At 38.2% G+C, this 21,578-nt stretch overlaps 1 protein-coding gene across 1 annotated transcript in view; it reads right to left on the bottom strand.

Moving 5' to 3' along the window:
* The window catches only part of Itgbl1 (integrin subunit beta like 1), a 176,932-nt gene that overhangs the window by 82,639 nt on the left and 72,715 nt on the right, over positions 1 to 21,578 (bottom strand). The window contains exons 6-7 of the mRNA XM_090341909.1: positions 20,089 to 20,229; positions 15,409 to 15,555 (exon numbers count right to left, since the gene is read on the bottom strand). Coding sequence (XP_090198035.1) covers positions 15,409 to 15,555; positions 20,089 to 20,229 — 288 coding nt within the window. The remainder of the gene's footprint in view (positions 1 to 15,408; positions 15,556 to 20,088; positions 20,230 to 21,578) is intronic.

A 21,578-nucleotide genomic window follows, 5' to 3' on the forward strand; every position in this document is an offset into this window, starting at 1 on the left:
CAGGGAGTCGCACGAGCCAATTACCTTAAGAAATCCACAACAACAAACTCAAAAAGCAACAGAGAAGGACTCAAACCGGAAAAGAAATCCAGATAAAGCTCACATCCAACTTTCTCAAAGAATTCGGAAAGCGAGGACCCCTCCCCTACCTCTTGCCTCCGGATCCAAGCCGCGAAAGCCGCAGAAAGCCGCAGTGAAAAGCGGCAGCTGGCACTGGCTCCAAGCCATGAAAAGTGGCAGCATTGGAGGGCGCCAGGCCAGGAGCCTAACTGCTGCAGAAACCAGCACAGAACCAGGCCAGCGAATGGCAGAAGCAGCGGAACCCAGACGCGGAACCAGAACAGCAAGCAGCGGAACCCAGATGCAGAACACAGGCGGCTGCGGAGACCCGAGGGGAGTGAAAGACTCCCCACCACCGTGGAGCACCCGCAGACGGACGCAGAGGCATGAGTAATACAGCGCGTTCCCAAACACATCGGGAAAGCGGAGTGGGTGCCAAGCAATAGAACTTAACTCAGACCCCTCCACCCCACCCGAGAAAGACTGGCGGGAGCAGGGGGGGTAAGGAATTTAGAATCCTGTCCCTCCCCTCAACAGCCCCCTCCTTCAGGCCATTGACTGGAGATTGACAGGCGGCTACCTAAGACCCAGCACCCCACTAAGGGAGGCGGGGCTGTCCCAACTCCCACCCGCCCAAGAGGCTCAACCCCCAGCCCTCTGACTGGAGACTGACAAGCGGGCAGACCCTAAGACTCAGCACCCCACCAGGGGAGGCAGAGCTGTCCCAGCTCCCACCCGCCCACCATGCTCCTCTCCCAGGCCAATGGATCTGGAGAGCAGAGGGCACTGGGACCCTGCCTTACAACAGCGGGTAGGGAGTGTGGAAAAATAGGAGCCAGCATCTGCCCCCCCTCAATTCTTGAGCGGGGCATCCTCCAGCTGGGAATCCTGAGCAAGACAGCACCAAGGGGCCCCCCACAGTCACAAACTCTGACAAAGCAGTGGAAACACAGCAGGGATCTGAAGGGCCAACCAGCAGCCAAGCTCCCCTTCTGAGAATCAAAAAGATGCGGCTCCACCCTTGGAGCACATGTCCTCAGCTGGGCCCCGCCCCTGGGAACAGAGGGGTCTCCTGCTGGTCCTGCTGAGAGCCCCTGGAAACTCTCAATCCCCAGACCCTTGGCTTGGGGCCACCCCTGGAAGCAGCACAGGAAAACGTCTGCCAACCACGCTCAGACAGAAGCTCGCAGATCCATCCCATGTGAGGCCACTGGTTGGGCTAAGAGCTAGTCGTGCAGCAACACATAAGTTTTATTCTAATATTTTCCAAACTTTGTACTCAAATACGCTACCTACTTACCAACTTATGTCAGTTATCCTTACGCTATACCTTTTCTTCATTACTACAATATTCTTACACTCCTACGTTAATCCTCTTGTACCTCCCCTGACCTCTCTCATTCTATTTTTCTATCTCTGGAGCTCTGTTCATCTTTCAACCCTTATACTGCATGGATCTACACTTGATGGCTGTTGAGCAATACTGTATATCTAGGTGTTTAATTATTCTCTAGGCTCAGAGGGACTTAAAGACAATAGAGATTAGATTGAGAGGCTTATTGTTTTGGGTATAAATCGCTTATCAGTGGAAGTATTAGACTGGTCAGTAACTGCACAAAAAGAAAGAGTGATAACACCAATCAAAACTTGTGAACATCCAGTGTCTGCCAGCTACAGAGGTCTAGGTTGGTTATATCTGAAAAACTATAATCGTGTTTAGTATTAATCTTGCTCCCATTTTCAAATGGGCAGAACAAGAAACTCAAGAAAAATGTCAAATCAAGAAACAACATACCCCACCCAATGTAAACAGACAATGGAACAGTCACTGGCAAACCTAGAGAAGAATCTTCCAAGTGCTATACAAATGCAACTGATAAACATCATTAATGAAAAATGTGAAAATATAAAGAAAGAGATAAGGGAGGAAGCCATAGCTGAACAAGAGGAAACCATAAACAAGGTGATAAGTGAAAAAGAAGAAGCCATAAAGGAGACCATAATAAAGGTTTTTCAAAGAAAGATGGATGAATTCATAGAATCCACAAATAAAAAGGTGACCGAACTCCAGCAAATGTTCAAAGAAAATAAAGCTACTGAGCTAACCACTCAAATGGAAATTAAGGAGCTAAAGAAATCCATACATCTAAAAGAAGAGATGCAAGGCATCAAAAATGAGCAATTAGAAGCAAGGGAGATGAAAAATAAAGTAGATAGCTTTGATAGCAGGTTAGACAATGCAGAGGAGAGAATCTCTGGGGCTGAAGATAATTTAGTTATAATAGAGAAAGGACAGAAAATGAGTCAATCCAAATCTAGGAAAAATGAGAGAGCGCTTCAGGAGGTCCAAGATACAATTAGGAAGCCTAATTTAAGGCTAATTGGTATTGAGGAGGGCATGGAGAAAAAGGTCAATGGTATTGGAAATATACTTCAGGGAATCATCTCAGAGAATTTCCTGAATATACAGAAGGGCAGGCCCATCCAGATACAAGAAGCTTTTAGAACCCCAAACAGACCTGACCAGAAAAGAACATCCCACCACCACATCGTAATCTGAACTGGATCAATAGAAACCAAAAAAAGGATCCTAAAGGCAGCCAGGGAAAAGGGTTCAGTAACCTATAAAGGAAAACCAATCAGAATAACCCCAGATTTCTCAGCAGAGACCATGCAAGCAAGAAGTGCCTGGAAGCATATATGTCATGCCCATAAGTCAAATAACTACCAACCAAGAATACTGTACCCAGCTAAGCTCTCATTCATAACTGAGGAAACAATAAAAACATTCCATTCCAGGGAAAAGCTGCAACAATATGTCGCAACAAAACCAACACTACAGAGAATTCTCAAAGATGTTCTATACATAGAAAACCAAAACAAATGCAATATAGGGAAAGAAATGGCACCTAAACAGCATAGCATCTAAGGACCACAAGAACTGTGAAGACACAGGCCCTAATAAAAGCTTTTAAAAATGGTAGGAACTAATAAATATCTCTCAGTCCTAACTCTCAATATAAATGGAATTAACTCTCCAATTAAAGGGCATAGGCTGTCTAGTTGGATCAAAAAACAAGAGCCATCGTTCTGCTGTCTTCAAGAGACACATCTTACCCCCCCAAAAAATCATCTTTTGAAAGTGAGAGGTTGGAATAAACTCTATCAAGCTAATGGCCCCCATAAACAGGCTGGAGTTGCCATCCTCATATCAGATAAAATAGACTTCAAACTAAAATTAGTAAGAAAAGACAAAGAAGGTTACTACATACTATTAAAGGGATCTTTCCTCCAGGAAGACATAATGATCCTAAATATTTACACACCCAATCCCGGAGCTCCAAACTTCATCAAGCAAACTTTACTTACACTGAAACCATACATAGATCGAAATACAGTGATTGTCGGTGACTTTAACACACCACTCTCACCTATGGACAGATCAACAAGGCAAAAACTCAACAGAGAAACCTTAGAACTGAACAACTATATAGACCAACTAGATCTAACAGACATCTGCAGAATATTCCACCCAGCAACAACACAATATATGTTTTTCTCAGCAGCACATGGAACATTGTCCAAAATAGATCACATCTTAGGCCATAAAACAAACCTGGTCAGATTCAGAAACACTGAAATTATTCCATGCACACTCTCAGACCACAAAGGCATCAAATTGGAACTGAACACATATCTCCATCAATGAAAACCCTGTAACTCATGGAGACCGAACAACACATTGTTGGATCACCAATGGGTCATCAAAGAGATCAGAACAGAAATCCAACAGTTTATGAAATTTAACAGTAAGGAGCACACAAAATACCAACTCCCTTGGGACACAGCAAAGGCAGTACTCAGAGGAAAATTTATAGCGCTGAGTGCCTACAACAACAAATTGGAAAAATTGCAAACCGAAAAGTTAATGTGTCACCTTAAGCTCCTGGAAAAAGAGCAACAAACCAACCCTAATCCCAGTAGAAGAAAGCAAATTATTAAAATCAAAGCAGAATTAAATGATTTGGAATCCAAAAAAACTATAGAAAGAATCAACAAAACAAGGAGTTGGTTCTTTGAAAGAATTAACAAAATTGAAAAGCCCTTAGCAAATCTTACCAAAAAAAGAAGAGAGCATATCGAAATAAACAAAATCGCAGATGAAAATGGTAATATCACGACAGAAATTACCAAGATCCAGAATATCATGAGGGAATACTTCTCAAACCTTTACGCCAACAAATTTGAGAATCTAGATGAAATGGATGAATTCCTAGCCAATATTAACATACCCACACTGAACCAAGAAGAACTAAGCCAACTCAACAGGCCTATTTCAAGCTCTGAAATAGAAATGGCAATTAGAGAACTTCTACCTAAGAAAAGCCCAGGGCCAGATGGATTCACAGCTGAATTCTATAAGGTCTTCAAAGCAGAGCTAACACCAATACTCCTCAAGCTCTTCAACGAAATTGAAAATGAAGGTTCTTTACCAAACTCATTCTATGAAGCCAGTATAACCCTCATCCCCAAACCAGACAGAGATTCATCAAAGAAAGAGAACTATAGACCTATATCTTAGATGAACATCGATGCAAAACTTCTCAACAAAATACTGGCCAACCGTCTACAACAACTCATCAAAAAAATTATACACTATGATCAAACTGGATTCATCACAGGGACGCAAAGGTGGTTCAACATATGCAAATCAATTAATATAATTCAACACATCAACAGGAGCAAGGACAAAAATCACATGATTGTCTCAATAGACGCGGAAAAGGCATTTGACAAGATCCAACACCCCTTTATGTTAAAAGCTCTGGAGAAACTAGGAATCCATGGAATATTCCTCAATGTAATAAAGGCTGTGTATGAGAAACCCACTGCTAGTATTACACTTAATGGTGAAAATCTAATGCCATTCCCTCTAAAATCAGGAACGAGACAAGGATGCCCACTCTCTCCACTACTCTTTAACATAGTACTAGAATTCCTAGCCAGTGCAATAAGGCAAGAAGCAAGCATAAAGGGGATCCAAGTAGGGAAAGAGGAAATAAAACTATCCCTCTTTGCAGATGACATGATTCTGTATTTAAAGAATCCTATAGACTCTACTCCCAAGCTCCTTGAGCTTATTCACAACTTTGGAAGAGTAGCAGGCTATAAAATCAACCCTCAAAAAATCAACTGCCTTCCTTTATGCCAACAGTGAGAGGAACGAGGCAATAATCAGGAAAGAAACTCCTTTCACAATAGCCTCAAAGAAAATAAAGTACCTAGGAATTAGCTTAACTAAGAATGTAAAGGACCTTTTTGATGAAAACTTTAAAACCCTAAAAAAGGAAATTAAAGCAGAACTAAGGATCAACAAGTTGTGGTATTTGTACACAATGGAATTCTATGCTGCTGTCAGAAAGAATGACATCGCCCCATTTGTTAGGAAATGGAAAGACTTAGAAAAAATCATATTAAGTGAAGTAAGCCAGACTCAAAGGAACTTAGGCTCAATGGTTTCCCTCATTCGTCATAATCAGTAGAAACCTTGGGCTCTACTAGCAGAGATCTGCAATAGAGCAAAATCTTGATACATAAGGCCATATAGTATGAAGCTAATTGAAAGGACCTCCAGGATATTGAAACAAAAGTCATATAACGAATTATTGTTGTCCTTAATGTACTATGTTGTCTCTCACCTCCTTTGCTGTCCCTTGGGTATCTCATATTGTTATAGTATCTCACTTTGTTATCTGATATATTAAATTTATTTGTATTTGGTTATTTGAAATTTGATAGGGAAGGGGGAAAACCAAGACGGGTGGGGGGTGTGGGGGGGGGAGGGAAATGGGTACCAAGACATGTGAAAGGGTATCAATGTACGTGAATTAATGCACCTTCTATCTGGCAAATATCATGTAACCCTTTTACTAATTACAATAAAAAATGCAAAAAAAAATAAAAAAACCATAACTCTATTCAAGGAGATGATTGTGGACATGACTAAAGAGATTAAAGCAGAATTACAAAAACAATTCCAGGAATATAAGCAAGAAATTACCAAGGAGCTCTTCAAATTCAAAAGAGAAATGGAAGAAAAGATTAATAACTTCTCAGGAGACATGAGAAGCTCAGTGTCCACACTTCAAGCAAAAATGAATGCATTAAGCAACAGATTGACTGAGATGGAGAATAGGACATCAAGAACAGAAGATAGAATGCAAGAGCTGAACAGAGAATCATCAGTCTGGAGAAAGAAGTCAGAATTCACCAGAGAACTTCAGGACCTGGTAGACGCAGCTAAGAAATCTAATCTTTGTATAACAGGGATCGATGAAGGGGCAGAGTTCCAAGACAAAGGAATGCAACCTTTATTTACCAAAATCATAGCAGAGAACTTCCCCAACCTTAAAATGAAAAATACATTATTTAAGGTTTCAGGACTGCAAACAGGCAAGATCCTAGAAGGAACTCGTTTAGACCCCTCACAGTAAAAACACTAGACCCGAATACCAAGGAGCTCATTTTAAATGCTGTAAAAACAAAGAGCTCTACTACAATGGGAAAAAATTAGAATAACTGCAGATCTCTCCACACAAACCCTAAATACAAGAAAAGCTTGTAAAAACATCATTCATGTACTGAAGACCAACAGCTGCCAACCTGGACTGATATATCCAGCAAAACTAGCACTTACATTTGAGGGAGAAACAAGAATATTTCACTCCAAAGAGAAGCTATATGAAAACATACACACTAAATCAGCATTACAAAAAAATTAAACAATCAAGAACAAATTGTAGAACAGCAAGAACACCCATCAAGAAGCAATTACCTATAAATCACTAAACACAAAAGGGGAAAAAAGAGAGAGAAAGAAACTTAGAAGTAAAAAAATAAATGATGACAATGGACACTGACCACTTCTACATAATTTCCCTAAATGTGAACAGGCTGAACAATCCAATCAAAAGACACAGAACAGCAGACTGGATTAAGACACAAGACCCATCCATATGTTGCCTTCAAGAGACTCACCTCACTGCCAAAGACAGAAACAAATTCCAAGTGAAAGCATGGAAACGAATTTTCCACTCCTATGCACTGTGCAAAAAAGCAGGAGTAGCAATCTTAAATTCCGACAAAATTAACTTCTCAGTAAAAACAGTACATATTAGTAAAGGGTACAATCCATACTCACAATATTACAGTTATAAACATTTACTTCCCCCACACTGGAGCACATGAATACATCAAGAAACTCTTAGAATTACAGAACAAGATAGACTCAAACACAATCTTAGTGAGAGACTTCAGCACGCCACTCTCACCAAATGACAGGTCATCTCAACAAAAGTTAAGCAAAGACACTATCATCTTAAATGACACCATAACCCAGCTGGGCTTAACAGATATACACAGAGTCTTCCACCCAACAGTGAAACTTTATACATTTTTCTCAGCAGCACATGGAACACAATCCAAAATAGATCATATAACAGTTCATACAGAAAACTTATGCAGATACAAGAGGACTGATGCAGTCCCATGCATTCTATCTGATCACAGTGGAGTCAGACTAGTTCTGAATAATGCAGTAAAAGTCAAAAAACATTCAAACACTTGGAAGCTGAACAGCACACTTCTGAATAACTCCTGGGTTACAGATCAGATCAGAAAAGAAATTCAAAATTTCCTTGAATGTTATGACAATCAAGAGACATTACAAAGGAACATATGGGACACAGCAAAGACAGTTCTAAGGGGCAAATTTATCACACAAGGAGCACATATTAAAAAGACAGAAGAAGAGTATATAAATAACTTTAAAAAGAAACTGAAACACCTAGAGGAGCAAGAAAAAGTTAATTCTAAAACAACTAGAAGGACAGAAATAAAAAAAATCAGAAATATCAGAGATTTAAATAAGATCTACTATACACAAAACTAATAAATCTAAAAGTTGGTTCTTTGAAAGAGTCGACAAAATTGACAGACCCCTGGCAAGATTAATCAAAAAAAAGGAGAGGGGAGACTCAAATAAATAAGATTAGAGACCCCACAGGAACAATCACATCCGATATCCAAGAAATTCAGTCACTATGAATAAATACTATTAGGGCCTATATTCAAAGAAACAATAAATCTAGCAGAAAGGGATGATTTCTTAAATATAGACTACCCACATTGAACAATGAAGAGGTAAACAAATTGAACAAACCAATCTCTTACAATGAAATTGCAAAAACAATCAGGGAAATGCCAACCAAAAAGAGCCCCAGTCCAGATGGTTTCACTGCAGAATTCTATAAGACATTTAAAGATGAAGTAACACCTGTACTCTTGAAACTCTTCCAAGAAATAGATGCAGAAGGAGCAATACCCCTCATTTTATGAAGCTAATATTACTCTCATCTCCAAAGCAGGGAAAGACCCAGCAAAAAAAGAAAACTACAGACCTATCTCTCTAATGAACACAGATGCAAAACTCCTCAATAAAATATTAGCCAACAGAATCCAGAAACAAATTAAAAAAATCATACACTATGATCAAGTGGGCTTCATCCCACAAATGCAAGGCTGGTTTAACATTCGTAAATCAATCAATGTAATACATCAATAAGAATAGGAATCATATGATAATTTCCCTGGACGCGGAAAAGGCATTTGACAAAATACAACATCCATTCATGTTGAAAACCCTAGAAAAAATAGGAATAAGAGGTATTAATTAAAGCCATATATGACAAACCTACAGCCAGTATTATAGTAAATGGTGAAAGGAACTAGACAGGGATACCCACTCTCTCCACTCCTCTTCAATATAGTGCTGGAACCCTTAGCCAGAGCAATAAGGCAAGAAAAGGACATCAAAGAGATCCACATAGGGAAAGAAGAAATTAAACTATCCCTATTTGCAGATGACATGATCCTCTACTTGAGTGACCCAACAAACTCCACTCCCAAACTCCTAGAATTAATAAACTACTTTAGCAAAGTGGCAGGATACAAAATTAACCTTCAGAAGTCAGTAGCCTTCTTGTACACCAACAATACACAAACAGAAGGCCAAATCAAGAAAATGATCCCATTCGCAATAGCCCCCAAAGAATAAAATACTTATGAATTAACTTAACCAAAGATGCAAAGGAATTAATTAATGAAAACTATGAAAGCCTAACAAAAGAAATTAAAGGACAGCAGGAAATGGAAAGACATCCCATGCTCATGGCTAAGGAGAACCAACATAGTGAAAATGGCTATACTGCCAAAATTGATATACAAATTCAATGCAATCCCCATTAAAATCACAAAGACATTCTTTAATGAACTAGAAGATACAATCCAAAGATTCATATGGAACAAGAAAAGACCTAGAATAACCAAAACAATTCTAGGCAAAAAGAGCAATGCTGGTGATATTATAATACCAGACTTCAAACTCTACTATAGAGCCATAATAACAAAAACAGCATGGTACTGGCACAAAAATAGACCAGAATATCAATGGAACAGAACAGAAGATCCAGAAATAGAACCACATACCTATAGTCAACTTGTATTTGACAAAGAAGCCAAAGATATACAGTGGAACAAACACTGTCTATTCAATTATTGGTGGTGGCAAAACTGGGCAGCCACATGCAGAAAACTAAAAATTGACCCTAGCCTTTCGCCATGCACAAGCATTAACTCAAAGTGGATCAAAGACCTCAATGTCAGACTGGAAACCGTGAAACTGCTACATGATAGAGTAGGAGAGACACTGGAACTCATAGGCACAGGAAAACAATTCCTGAACAGAATCCCAATGTCACAACAGACTGGAGAGAGACTGGATAAATGGGACTACCTAAAAATAAAAAAAAGTTTCTGTACAGATAAAAGCATAGCCACAAAAGTAGAGAGACAGCCAACCAACTTGGGAAAGATATTTACCAAGAATACACCTGACAGGGAACTCAAGAAACAAATCCCCCAAACCCCACAAACCATTCACTAAATAGGCAAGGGAACTAAAGAGAGAATCATAAAAAGAAGAGATTAAAATGGCAGAAAAGCATATGAGAAAATGTGCATCATCCATGATCATAAAGGAAATGAAAATAAAAACAACCCTAAGATATCACCTTACCCCAAGTAGAATGGCCAATGACAGATGCTGGTGGGGTTGTAGAGAAAAAGGAACCTTACTGCACTGCTGGTGGGATTGTAAACTAGTTCAGCCACTCTGGAAAGCAGTGTGGATGTTTCTTAAAGAACTGAATACAGCCCTTCCCTACGATCCAGCCATACCACTTCTGGGCATCTACCCTGAACATCATGACCCAAGATATTATAAGGACACCTTCTCAGCTATGTTTAACTATGCACTATTCACAATAGCCAAGCAATGGAAACAATCCAGATGCCCTACTGCAGATGAATGGATACAGAAAATGTGATATATATATATATATATATATGTATATATATATACACACACACAATAGAATTCTACATAGCCAACAGACAAGATAAAATAATGGCATTCACAGGGAAGTGGATGAATCTAGAGGAAATCGTGTTGAGTGACACAAGTCAAGACCAAAAGAACAAAAGGTGCATGGTTACCTTAGTATGTGGCTATTAGATCCAAACAGCACAAGGGCGAGGACTCAGTATTTGCATACCCAATGCTATGAACATTGTATTAGAAATATAAACATAACTACATAGACATAAAAACCTATGACTCTACAGACATAACGTTTTATTATATAGATTAATATGTATCTACGATATACAATCCCTTAGCCTAATTTTGATTATGTTCTAAAACCTAAGGGCCAGTGATTGTATATAGAGATTCCCTTCTTGAATACTTGTTTGTTAAACACGTCATTTGAAATATGATGTAAAAATCAATGTTAATAAATTCTTTAATAAAAAAATCAAATGAACATCATTGTGCTAGTAGATTTAGTATGCCCTTGTTTCTGGACCATTGGGTAAATGCCAAGTAATAGAATTGCTTGGTCATAGGGGAGCTCTATGTTTAGTCTTTTGAGGAACCTCCATACTGCTTTCCATAGTGGTTGAATGAGTTTACACTCCCACCAACAGTGTAGAAGTGATCCTTCCTGGCCACATCCCCTCCAGCATCTGTTGTCATTAGATTTCTTGATCATGGTCATTGTAACTGGAGTGAGGTGGAGTCTTAGAGCTGTTTTGATTAGCATGTCTTTTATGGCCAGAGAGATCAAGGATTTCTTCATGTGTCTATAGGCCATTCTTTTTTCTTCTTCAGAGAAGACTCTCTTTAAATCTTTAGTCCATCTTTTAATGGGATGGTTGTTTCTTTGGAGATTAGTTTTGGAGAGATTCAATTTTTTGAGCTGTTGATATATTTTAGATATGAGTTCTTTGTCTGTTGTATGGTTAGTGACTATCTTCTCCCACTCTGTAGGCTTTCTATTTAGTTTGCTGGCTTTGTCCTTTGTCATCCAGCAGCTCTGCAGTTTAATGCAGTCCCACTTATCCAGACTTTCACTGATTTGTTGTTTCTGGGTCCTTATTAAGAAAGTTTCTTTTAATACATAGATTAATATGTATCTATGGCATACAAACCCTCAGCTTGATTTCAATTATGTTCTAAAATCTAAGTGCCAGTGATTGTATATAGAGATTCACTTCTTGAATACTTGTTTGATAAATATGTCATTTGAAATATGATGTTAAAATCAATGTTAATAAATTCTTTAATAAAAAGAAGAAAGTTTTGACCAGGGCCAAGGAGACCTAGTGTATCGCCTACTCCTTCTTGTAAAGTTTTCAGTGTATCTGCTTTTACCTCAAGGTCTTTGATCCATTTGGAGTTAATCTTGGTAAAGAATGACAAAGAAAGATACAACTAGTTTTCTGCAGGTGCTTAACTAGTTCTGTCAACACCACTTGTTGAAGAGGCTGTCTTTCTTCCATTCTATTATTTCATTTCCCTTATCAAAGACTAGGTGGGCATAGGTCTGTGGGTTGATATCTGGGTCTTCAGTTCTATTCCATTGGTCCTCAGGCCTGTTCTTGTGTGAGTACCAAGCTGTTTTGGTTACTATAGCTCTGTAATACAGTCTAACATTTGGTATTGAAATTCCTCCTGTGCTGTTCTTTCTGCTAAGAATTCTTTTTGCTATATGGGGTCTTTTATTATTCCATATGAAATTTTGGATTGCCTCTTCTATTTCCTTAAAGAATGACATTGGGATATTGATGGGTATTAAAATGATGCTTATTGCAACACTTTTTGCCTTAGTGAAGATATAGAACCAACCTAAATGCCCCTCCGCGATTGGATCAACAAGATATGGTATTTATACACAATGGAATTCTATGCTGCCATCAGAAAAAACAACATTACCCCTATTTATAAGGAAATGAAAAGACTTAGAAAAAAATCATATTAAGTGAAGTAAGCCAGACACAAATGAACATAGGCTCAATGGTCTCCCTCATTTGTCATAATCAGTAGAAACCTTGAAATCTCCTAGCAGAGATTTACAATAGAGCAAAACCTTGATACATAAGGCCATATAGTATGATGCTAAATGAAAGGACCTCCAGGATATAGGAACAAGAGCCATATAAGATGTGACTGTTGTTCTTAATTACTATGTTATGTCACATCTTGCCTTGTTATCTGATACATTGTATATATGTTTATTTGTTTCTTTGAAATAGGATAGGGAAGGGGGAAACAAGATGATGGGAGGGAGTCGGGGAGGGAAATAGGGACCAAAACATGAGAAAGGGTAGCAATGATTGTTAAGAAATGTACTTTCTATCTGACTAATATATTGTAACCATTCTATTAATTACAATAAAAATTTTTACAAATCAAATGAAGACATATAGGATTGGAGTGAGAAGTTCACAAGTGTTAGAGGGCTTAAAGCATAAGGCCCTGTGGTCCATTTAGCTTTACTATTAATATAAATTAGGAATGCAAAATATTTTTCCTGTAAGTTATAAGTGTAGGTGAATAACAGTAGTCTAAAGGATACTAATTTTTTCCTGAATGAGAATTTCGAAAGCATGACAGGCTTATCCAGAAACATCCAGTAATATTAATAAATACCACCGTGGTTCCTTCTGAGTTTATTGGTGAAATACAGAGCTAGTCAGATGTACCTTTGATATTAAAAATCCTTCTACTCATATCTTGTATATAATCCTATCCTATCCTGTTTATAGTCATTAGTAAAACTATGGGATTTAAAGATTCTTATGGTGTCATGTGCTAGTAGTTCATACCTGTAATTCTAGCTATTCCAGAGGCAAAGATCTGAGGATTGTGGCTCAAATCCAGCCTGGGAAGAAGAGTCTCATCTCCAATTAACCATCAAAAAAGCTTAGGGACAGCAGTCAATCCCCAAGTTCAAGCCCCATATCCACCCCCAAAAAATTCCTATGGTGTGCAAGAACTTGGAGACTTTGAAGAGTTTTCCACATATGTGAATTGTAAATAATTTTAAAAGACAGAGTTCTAATGACATGAAGGAATTGGAACTCTCAGACACTGCTGATAGGAATGGACCATGTTGCCAATATTTTAAAGAATGCCTTGCAATCACAAAAAGCTTAAAGTTTTCATATAACTTAGCAATTCAACCATAATTTACATACACAAAGAAAGGAAAACCAGTGCCCACACTGATACTCTTTCATGAATGTTTATCATAGCACTGATTCACAATGAACAAATTTTAAGAAGCATCCAAATGTCTGCGTGTCGTTACTGAGGAATAGATGGACATCTATTCTATCCAGTTATTTAGTCCAGTACAAGTGAAGTACTTATACATGACATAACAATGATGAACCTTGCAAATACAATACTAAGTGAAAGACTCCAGACAGAAGACTCCACTTATACAGCATCTCCAGAACAGACAACTCCATAGACAAAAACACATTAGTGGAATCAGTGAGATGGGGATGGTAGAATCAGGACTGAAATTAAGTACAGGGTTTCTTTCCTGAACAGATAAAAATGTCTAACATTAGTAGTCATGGTTGCATAATTCTGTAACTATGTTGGGTTTATTTTAAACTTTTTTTTTCCAGTCCTGGGGCTTGAACTCAGAGCTTGAGCACTGTTCTTGGGCTTTCCTCAAGATTAACACTCGCCCATGTAAGCCACAGCCCACTTCCAGCTTTTTTCTATGTATGTGGTACTGAGTAATTGAACCTGGGTGATGGTGCATGCTTAGGCAAGCACTCTACCATTAGGCCAAACTCCCAGTCGTGTGTGTGTGTGTGTGTGTGTGTGTGTGTGTGTGTGTGTGTGTGTTTAACTGGGTTTCAAACACTTTATAAGTCTATTTTATACTTTGCAAGCTAGATCTCAATTAAAAAGTGCAACATTTAGCGTCACATAAGCCATATAATGAATGATTGTTGTTCTTAAGGTACTATGTTATCTCTCATCTCTTTTGCTGTCCCTTGGTTATCTCATACTGTTACAGTATCTCACTTTGTTATCTGATATATTGGATATATTTGTATTTGGTTATTTGAAATTGGATAGGGAAGGGGGGGGAAACAAGATGAGGGGTGGGGGTGGGGGGGAGGGAAACGGGGACCAAGACATGTGAAAAGGTATCAATGTATGGGAATTAATGCACCAACTATCTGGCAAATATCATGTAACCCTTCTATTAATTACAATAAAAATATATGAAAAAAATAAAAAGTGCGACACTTAAAAAGAAGATTGCAAAAAATAAATTAACTTTCTGATCTAACATCCAATAACATTTTTCTTTCTGGAGCATAATTTGTAATAAATAACTTCAATGGCCAGTTCCCATGAGATATTTCATATTAACTTTGTTATTCTCCTGTGAGAGGTGAATTTATATCTTTTTTGATAAATCAAAAAGAATCCCTCCAGATGATTTTTTTCCTTCTCCTGAAATTAGTTCTTTTTTGGTAGCAAAAGCACACTAGAGGCCACGTGATTTCTACAATGACAGAACTTATCCATGGCTATCTATTTATGTGATGCCTTTTCAAAAGCCAACAGTATACCTAAAATAATGGTGACAAATGTCAGCAGACAGATGGCCTTATCCAAAAAGCTTTAAGCAAACATCTAAATTATATTGTTGTTGTTGTTTTCATGTAACCTTGAACTGAACAGAAATGAGCTGAAATTAAATAAACCTCAAAGCTAAAGAGGAAATGGGAGAAGACAATGATTCTACAGATGCTGACACAGGTTCGAAGGCACTCATTAGAAGATACCAGTTCTCTTTCAGGTAAGGCACATAGGACCTGAGTTCATGTAAATGAAACTGTGCCCTTACTCACCCCTTCCAGAGCAAGGCAGGTCAGAGGTTCCCTGACACTTTCTGGAACTTTCCTCCACAGAGAGTGGACAGGATTGGGGGTGCTCACACTTCTTCCCATGCCAGCCGGCCTTGCAGTCACATCTTCCGCAGTTGCACTGCCCGTGACCTTTGCCATGCAAGAAAGAAAAAGCACGTGAGGGTGATGGAGTCTGAATTACTCCACAACTTCCATTCAAATTGTGCCTCTCCAGACTGTGTCTGCATCTCGCACACAAGAAAAAACATTAAGGCAAAGCTTCATGTTTTCTTACACTTTTCAGTAATGGTCTTATATGAATTCATCTTGAAAGGGAAGAAATGCATTGCCTATAGATATATATTTTACCAGGACTGTGTACCTGAATCTATGGGAGCATTTGAAGGATTTCGCAGTTCATTCATGTGGAGAAAGGCCACAAGAAGTAAGAAACAAATAGCTCTTTTCCAAGCAGGGATGTTTTTTTCCTCAACAAGGTATTCAATGGATCTTTATCTACGGAGGTTCTGCAACCATAGGAAAACTAGGCGCCACAAATGACAAGATAAAAAAGTAAAATCTGAAGTTTGACAGGTTTCTCTTCATTCTTCTAGTTCAATTAAGCTATATCCTCCACCTGAAAATGTTATACGTTAAAGTGCACAACATGATGCTTTAATAAGCATGTACATATTTGTCTCATTTGTGGGTTTTGAGTTTTCCTACTATCATTTATTGAGGAGTCTATTTTTATGCTTTCATTGAACATTAGTTGACCATTTAGAAATAAGTTCATTTCTGGACATTTTTCTGTTGGTCTATGTGTCAACTTTTATTCTAGAACCATATTATTTGAATAACCATAATTCTTCAAGATAATTGAAGCAGGCCATCATGGTTCCACTACATTTTTTTTCCAGTCCTGGGCTTGATCTCAAGGCCTGAACACTGTCATTGGACTTCCTCAAGGCTAAAGCTCTACCGCTTTTTTCTATGTATGTGGTACTGAGGAATTGAACCCCGGTCTTTGTGCATGTTATGCAAGCACTCTACCACTAGGCCAAACTCCCAGCCTGGTTCCACTACATTTTAAGGTTACTTTTCCCTAAGATTTTAAGATTACAAATCCCTAAGGTTTGTAAATCTATCTTCTGAGTTTAAAGCCATTGGTCAATACACACCTCCAGAAGTTTTTCTGCCTTCCTTCATTAACCTGTATCATTATGGATCAAATCACAAACTCAGAGGTCAAAGTGGAGTAAGAACATGTTAGGGATCATTTAACGAAAATTGTTTATCACATACTAAATTCAATTTAATGAATATTTACTTCTTTTTCCCTTCTGGACTTACTAGTTTCTCAATGCCAATAAAATATGCCAAAGAGGGAGAGGATGAGTTATTTAATAAGGATATCATTAAGATGACAAAGGATTTAGGAATGAAAAGATCTGCTTCACATTAAAACCCTTTAGACTGACCCAACATATATCAGGGTCTTTCACAACAAACCATGAAAGGGCATCAGAAAAATTTGCATTTCAATTACATGTGCTGTTCTTCCTTCTCAACATCATCTCAATTTAATTTGTCTTTCAAGTGGAGAGAACTAAAAGAAGAATATTTTTCCAAGCTGATCTAAAATATAACACTTCCACCCTAGTTTGTCAGATCTATGTGTATTTTTGGCCTGTGGAAATTAATTTCATTGCTTCTAACAAGTATTCCTTACACTGTGTAGGCAGAAGACCAACGAAGTAGAGATGAAAGCTAGAGAGTGTTGTTGTCTATCCCTGAACTCAAACATCAAAAGAATTAAAAATATGAGAATTGTTTCTAAAAGACCTACGTGCATACACTAGTGTATAAATGTACCCACACACACATGCTCAGTGCTGGAAGATCACATCATGAGTAGCGTTGACATAAACTATGTACTGTAAATGGGAATGCAGTCCAATCTACAGCATGTAGACAACAAAGCTCTGGGCACAAACAGCCATCCAGTAGTCATGGTATGAAAGCAGCAGGCTGACCTCTGACTGTTCTCACAATGATGTGAACATCAAAGCATTCTTTAATTCTAATCATTGAGCTTTTTAGGTTGAATTATATAAACTCTAGAAATATTAGACCAGTACAAATTTAAGTGAATCTAGTCCAGTCTAATATACTTCTGCTGGAAAGAACATTTCTTTTGTTTTTAATGATGGTAAATTTCCTGTGAATGGAAATCTGATGTTTACAAATTGCTGTTTACAAGATAACACGAGGGTCATCAATAGAGGAAAAAATAGTGAATGATTATATTTACCTCATGTTTGTTAGCTTAAGAACCCTGTTAATATATTGATTTTCTTTTCAAGATAATGCAGGCTGAACATACTTAACATTTCCCTTTAGTTTTCTTTTTCCTAAATGCTTTGGTAATCCACAAAGCATACACCAAATTAGATAGTTCTAGTAAATGATTCCACTTCCTAAAACAATACAACAGGAAGTCAAGACTACCTTTTTATTGTTTTGGTGGCCAGGACAAGTGAAAGGAGTTGCAAGTCTCACGGCAGCACACGTTTTGATATTGATTTGTAGTTTTGATATTTGGGGAAACAGATGGAGATTGGTAAGCACCTATCAGGGATGAAGGCATCATTTCAGGATCAGAAGATAAATTGAGTGCAGCAAACACAACAGTTGGTATAGCTGACACCCCCTGACTAACATGTCTACACTTCAATAATATCCACAGTATCTCCTTGTGTGTGTGTGTGTGTGTGTGTGTGTGTGTGTGTGTGTGTGTGTGTGTTTATATACATCTATGAAGGGAGGTTCGTTTGTTATTTATGAATAAGCAAGTACACACACACACAGATAAGTAAAGGATGATATAACAGGAATAAGTAAACCTGATCAATTTAGAGGAGGCAGGTAACATTCAAGAGCCCACAATAATTAGGAACAAAATATTTATATTTGGGTGCCATATGGATGTAATGGGAGTGAATGAAATGAGAAATATCAACCTAAGCACCAATTTAACCAAGTCCTCCAGGAGATCTCCCTTGGACGTAAGTAAGCCCAATAGTCTCAGAATGGCATGAATGGGAGCTAAAAATAAAACCACATTTCATCTGAGCTTTATTACATCCCAGCCTTGCAAGAATTGCTGGGGAATACTGATGCAGTTGGGCTCCTTCTGCCTCATGATACAAAAGCATTAGCATACTCAATAATCAACTACATGGACATTCTTCCTGCAGAGCATCTTACAGTGGTAATTAGGACATCTGTGAAGTCTAACGGCTCTCTCAGCATAAGATGTAGAATCCCACAGATTTAGTGAAGAAATCCTCCTGAGGCTGGTGCCTGCCCCAGATGCTTAAAATGTTCAGAAAGATTAGTTTTAAAAGAAGTTTGGCTGTAGAAGGAGGGAAGAGAGCTCTTCCTCACCAAAACAAGTACAATTGAACAGTCTTATTTGCACCTCTTGGAGACAGAATTCCCTGCGTACTTATGTGGTTCCTAGATGCTACTTCATAGCAGGGTGAACTATGTCAAGGTACTTAATTTACCTAAAAGTGTTTCTTTTTCTGTAAAAATGAAGATAATAATCTCTACCTCCCTGGCTTAGCACAGAAATATAATGAAATGAGGTGTTTGAAAGAACACAGTCAGAGTCTGACAGAGTAGGAGCTCGGTTAATGTAGATTTTTCTTTCTTAAAGTCCTCATTTTAGAGGCAGGAGACAGGCTGTGGAGGGCATACCAGTTCAACTCTCTTTAGTTAATCCAAAGCAAGATCACAATTACAGATCAGTGTCTTTTTACTCAGCTCACAGCCTCAAAGTCTCTTCGCATTTCTGTCTGCACCCACAGCATGGATGAAGCATTCTGTGGCCAGAACTCCTAACAAACTCCATTAGCCATAAGGGCAGAGCCACCCAATTGCTTGCCTATCTTTCTCTGGAATCTCCCAGGGGAGGGAAGAAATGAACTGTATGGGAAAGGACATAAGGGAATGGCTGAGATGGAACACTCAGTTCCAGGAAGGAGGTGCTAAAGTCACTTCCCTTGTGTTTCATATACAGCTGTAGTTTTAAGCCAAATTAGCACACAACAGCAACCTCAAGCTTAACAAAGCACAAAGATCCTCACTTATCACTACCTATTTCTCTTCAGGGATTTTTGACCCTGAACTGTCACAAAATGTAGTATTTTTGAATCACAGAAGTACATTACAACATTTTTGAAAGTATTCCCTGATATTCACTTCTAAACTATACTACAAATTAATTTGCATATAAATCCTAATGAAGAGTTATTGCATAAAAACATCCCTAGGACCTGTATTATCTTAAGTTTTATAATATGTCACCCCAGTTATCCTATTGGAAAACAGGCCTGTCATCAAGTCTTTTAGTTTTGTATTGTCAGAGTTGAGTTGAGCGGTTTACTGAGGAGCAGATTGACGAATTTTGGAAGAGTGGGTAAGTTTCTGTCTCCAGCCTTTGTCAAGTGTCTGCATTTTCCAGAAGTTTCCTGGACTATAAGTTGTTGGTGTGAGCACTGAACATATAGAATGTTTTACATTGCTTGTTTCTTTCCTGGTGTCTCTAAGAAGGAACTCTGAAAACAGGTGCATGAGGATTTGTTATTGGAGGGTAGGAATCAAGGACCAACTTACCCGAACAGAAGTCATCAGAATATCGGTCATAGACTGGTCTGCAGTCCCTCTCATCACACTCACAAGTGTCCCCATGGATGTCACCCCAGTCTCCCGTGGGATCGACGTCATGGCAAGAACACTCACCACACACACAAGTCCCTGGATGGGAGAAAGCATTTTATAGGAGTCAAGAAAAAGTGACAGAAGGCAATTCACATGTCTCCTTGTGTTCCTGTTGCTTCCTTTCTATTTGGAAAAACTTACATATTCAGACAAGACGTTCTAAATTAAAAAAAAAACAACTAGCTGAAAAAGTGATAGAAGAGATTCCTCAGTAAACAAACAGAAGTTTTCTGCTAATCCTGTGAGTTTGTGGGACACATCGTTATCAGTAACGAGTTTTCTAAATAGGTACCAGTTGGGTTAGAGAATCAAAGAACAAGAAAAGCCCATAAAATAAAAACAAAATGCCTCTTTGTTCAAAACACCAAAACCAGAATTACTTGACTAAAAAAAGAAGTAGAAGTCTACATAACTACATAAAAATCTGAAAATGGAGTTGAGACCAAAGCATTATAGAAAAAGAAACAAGTGTTTCCTATGCATGTAAATGATGAACATTTCCATAAATATATAAATAATTCTTAAGACTTCAAATGAAAAGATATCACAAGTAAAACTAGGCAAAGGTGATGAACAATTTCATAGACACAATCGACATGAAAAACATTTACCACAGCCTTCCGATGTCATTAAGGACTGTGAACGAGATCTTTAAAACAGTAATGAGGTAGAATTATTCTGGGTGTTAAATTGTCACAGATGACAGAGACACTGGCATTGATGAGGGAATTATAGGCATTCTTTAGTCTTAAGACACAATGTCTGGGAAGCATTTTCCTATGCCAATTCACAATATGTTTTTGTTAGACATCTACAGTTATTTGTATCAACAAGCTACTTCAATTAATGTATCAAAAAAAGGAATATCCACAGAAATACCTGTTCTGGAACACAAGGAATGAATGCGTTCCTATTGTTAAAAAGCTACAAATGGAAGCTGGGTTGGTGTTGGAAAATGAGAAATTAGTGTAGTATTGCTTCATCTGTAACATGGCCTCAAACACAGTCATGAAGAGTAACAATTAGGGAACCATCTCAATGTTCCTAAATTTGATGAGTCTTGCTTTATGACCCAGAATGTGGTCTGTTTTTGAAGACTGTCCAGTAGGCTGCAGAGAATAATGTGGAGAAGTTAAATTCACGCATATCAATTTGACATTTTAGCCAAGCCTTCCCATTACTTACAAATTAAGACACGAGAGAGTTCTGAATGCTCTGGGCATAATTAGATGCTCATGCTGTCTGTGGTTTTGTTAGTCAGGAGGCATTTAGCAAAAGTATCTACAAGACTTGCCTTTTAGCTGTGCTGTGTCACTTCTGGGTGGCTGCCAAGGCCATTCCTTGTGTTAACTATTTGATCAGTGAAGCTTCAATAATGATAACTT

The sequence above is a fragment of the Megascapheus bottae genome, chromosome 11 (genome assembly GCF_031878675.1).
Source record: "Megascapheus bottae isolate mThoBot1 chromosome 11, mThoBot2.hap1, whole genome shotgun sequence".
In the NCBI taxonomy this organism is placed as follows: domain Eukaryota; kingdom Metazoa; phylum Chordata; class Mammalia; order Rodentia; family Geomyidae; genus Megascapheus; species Megascapheus bottae.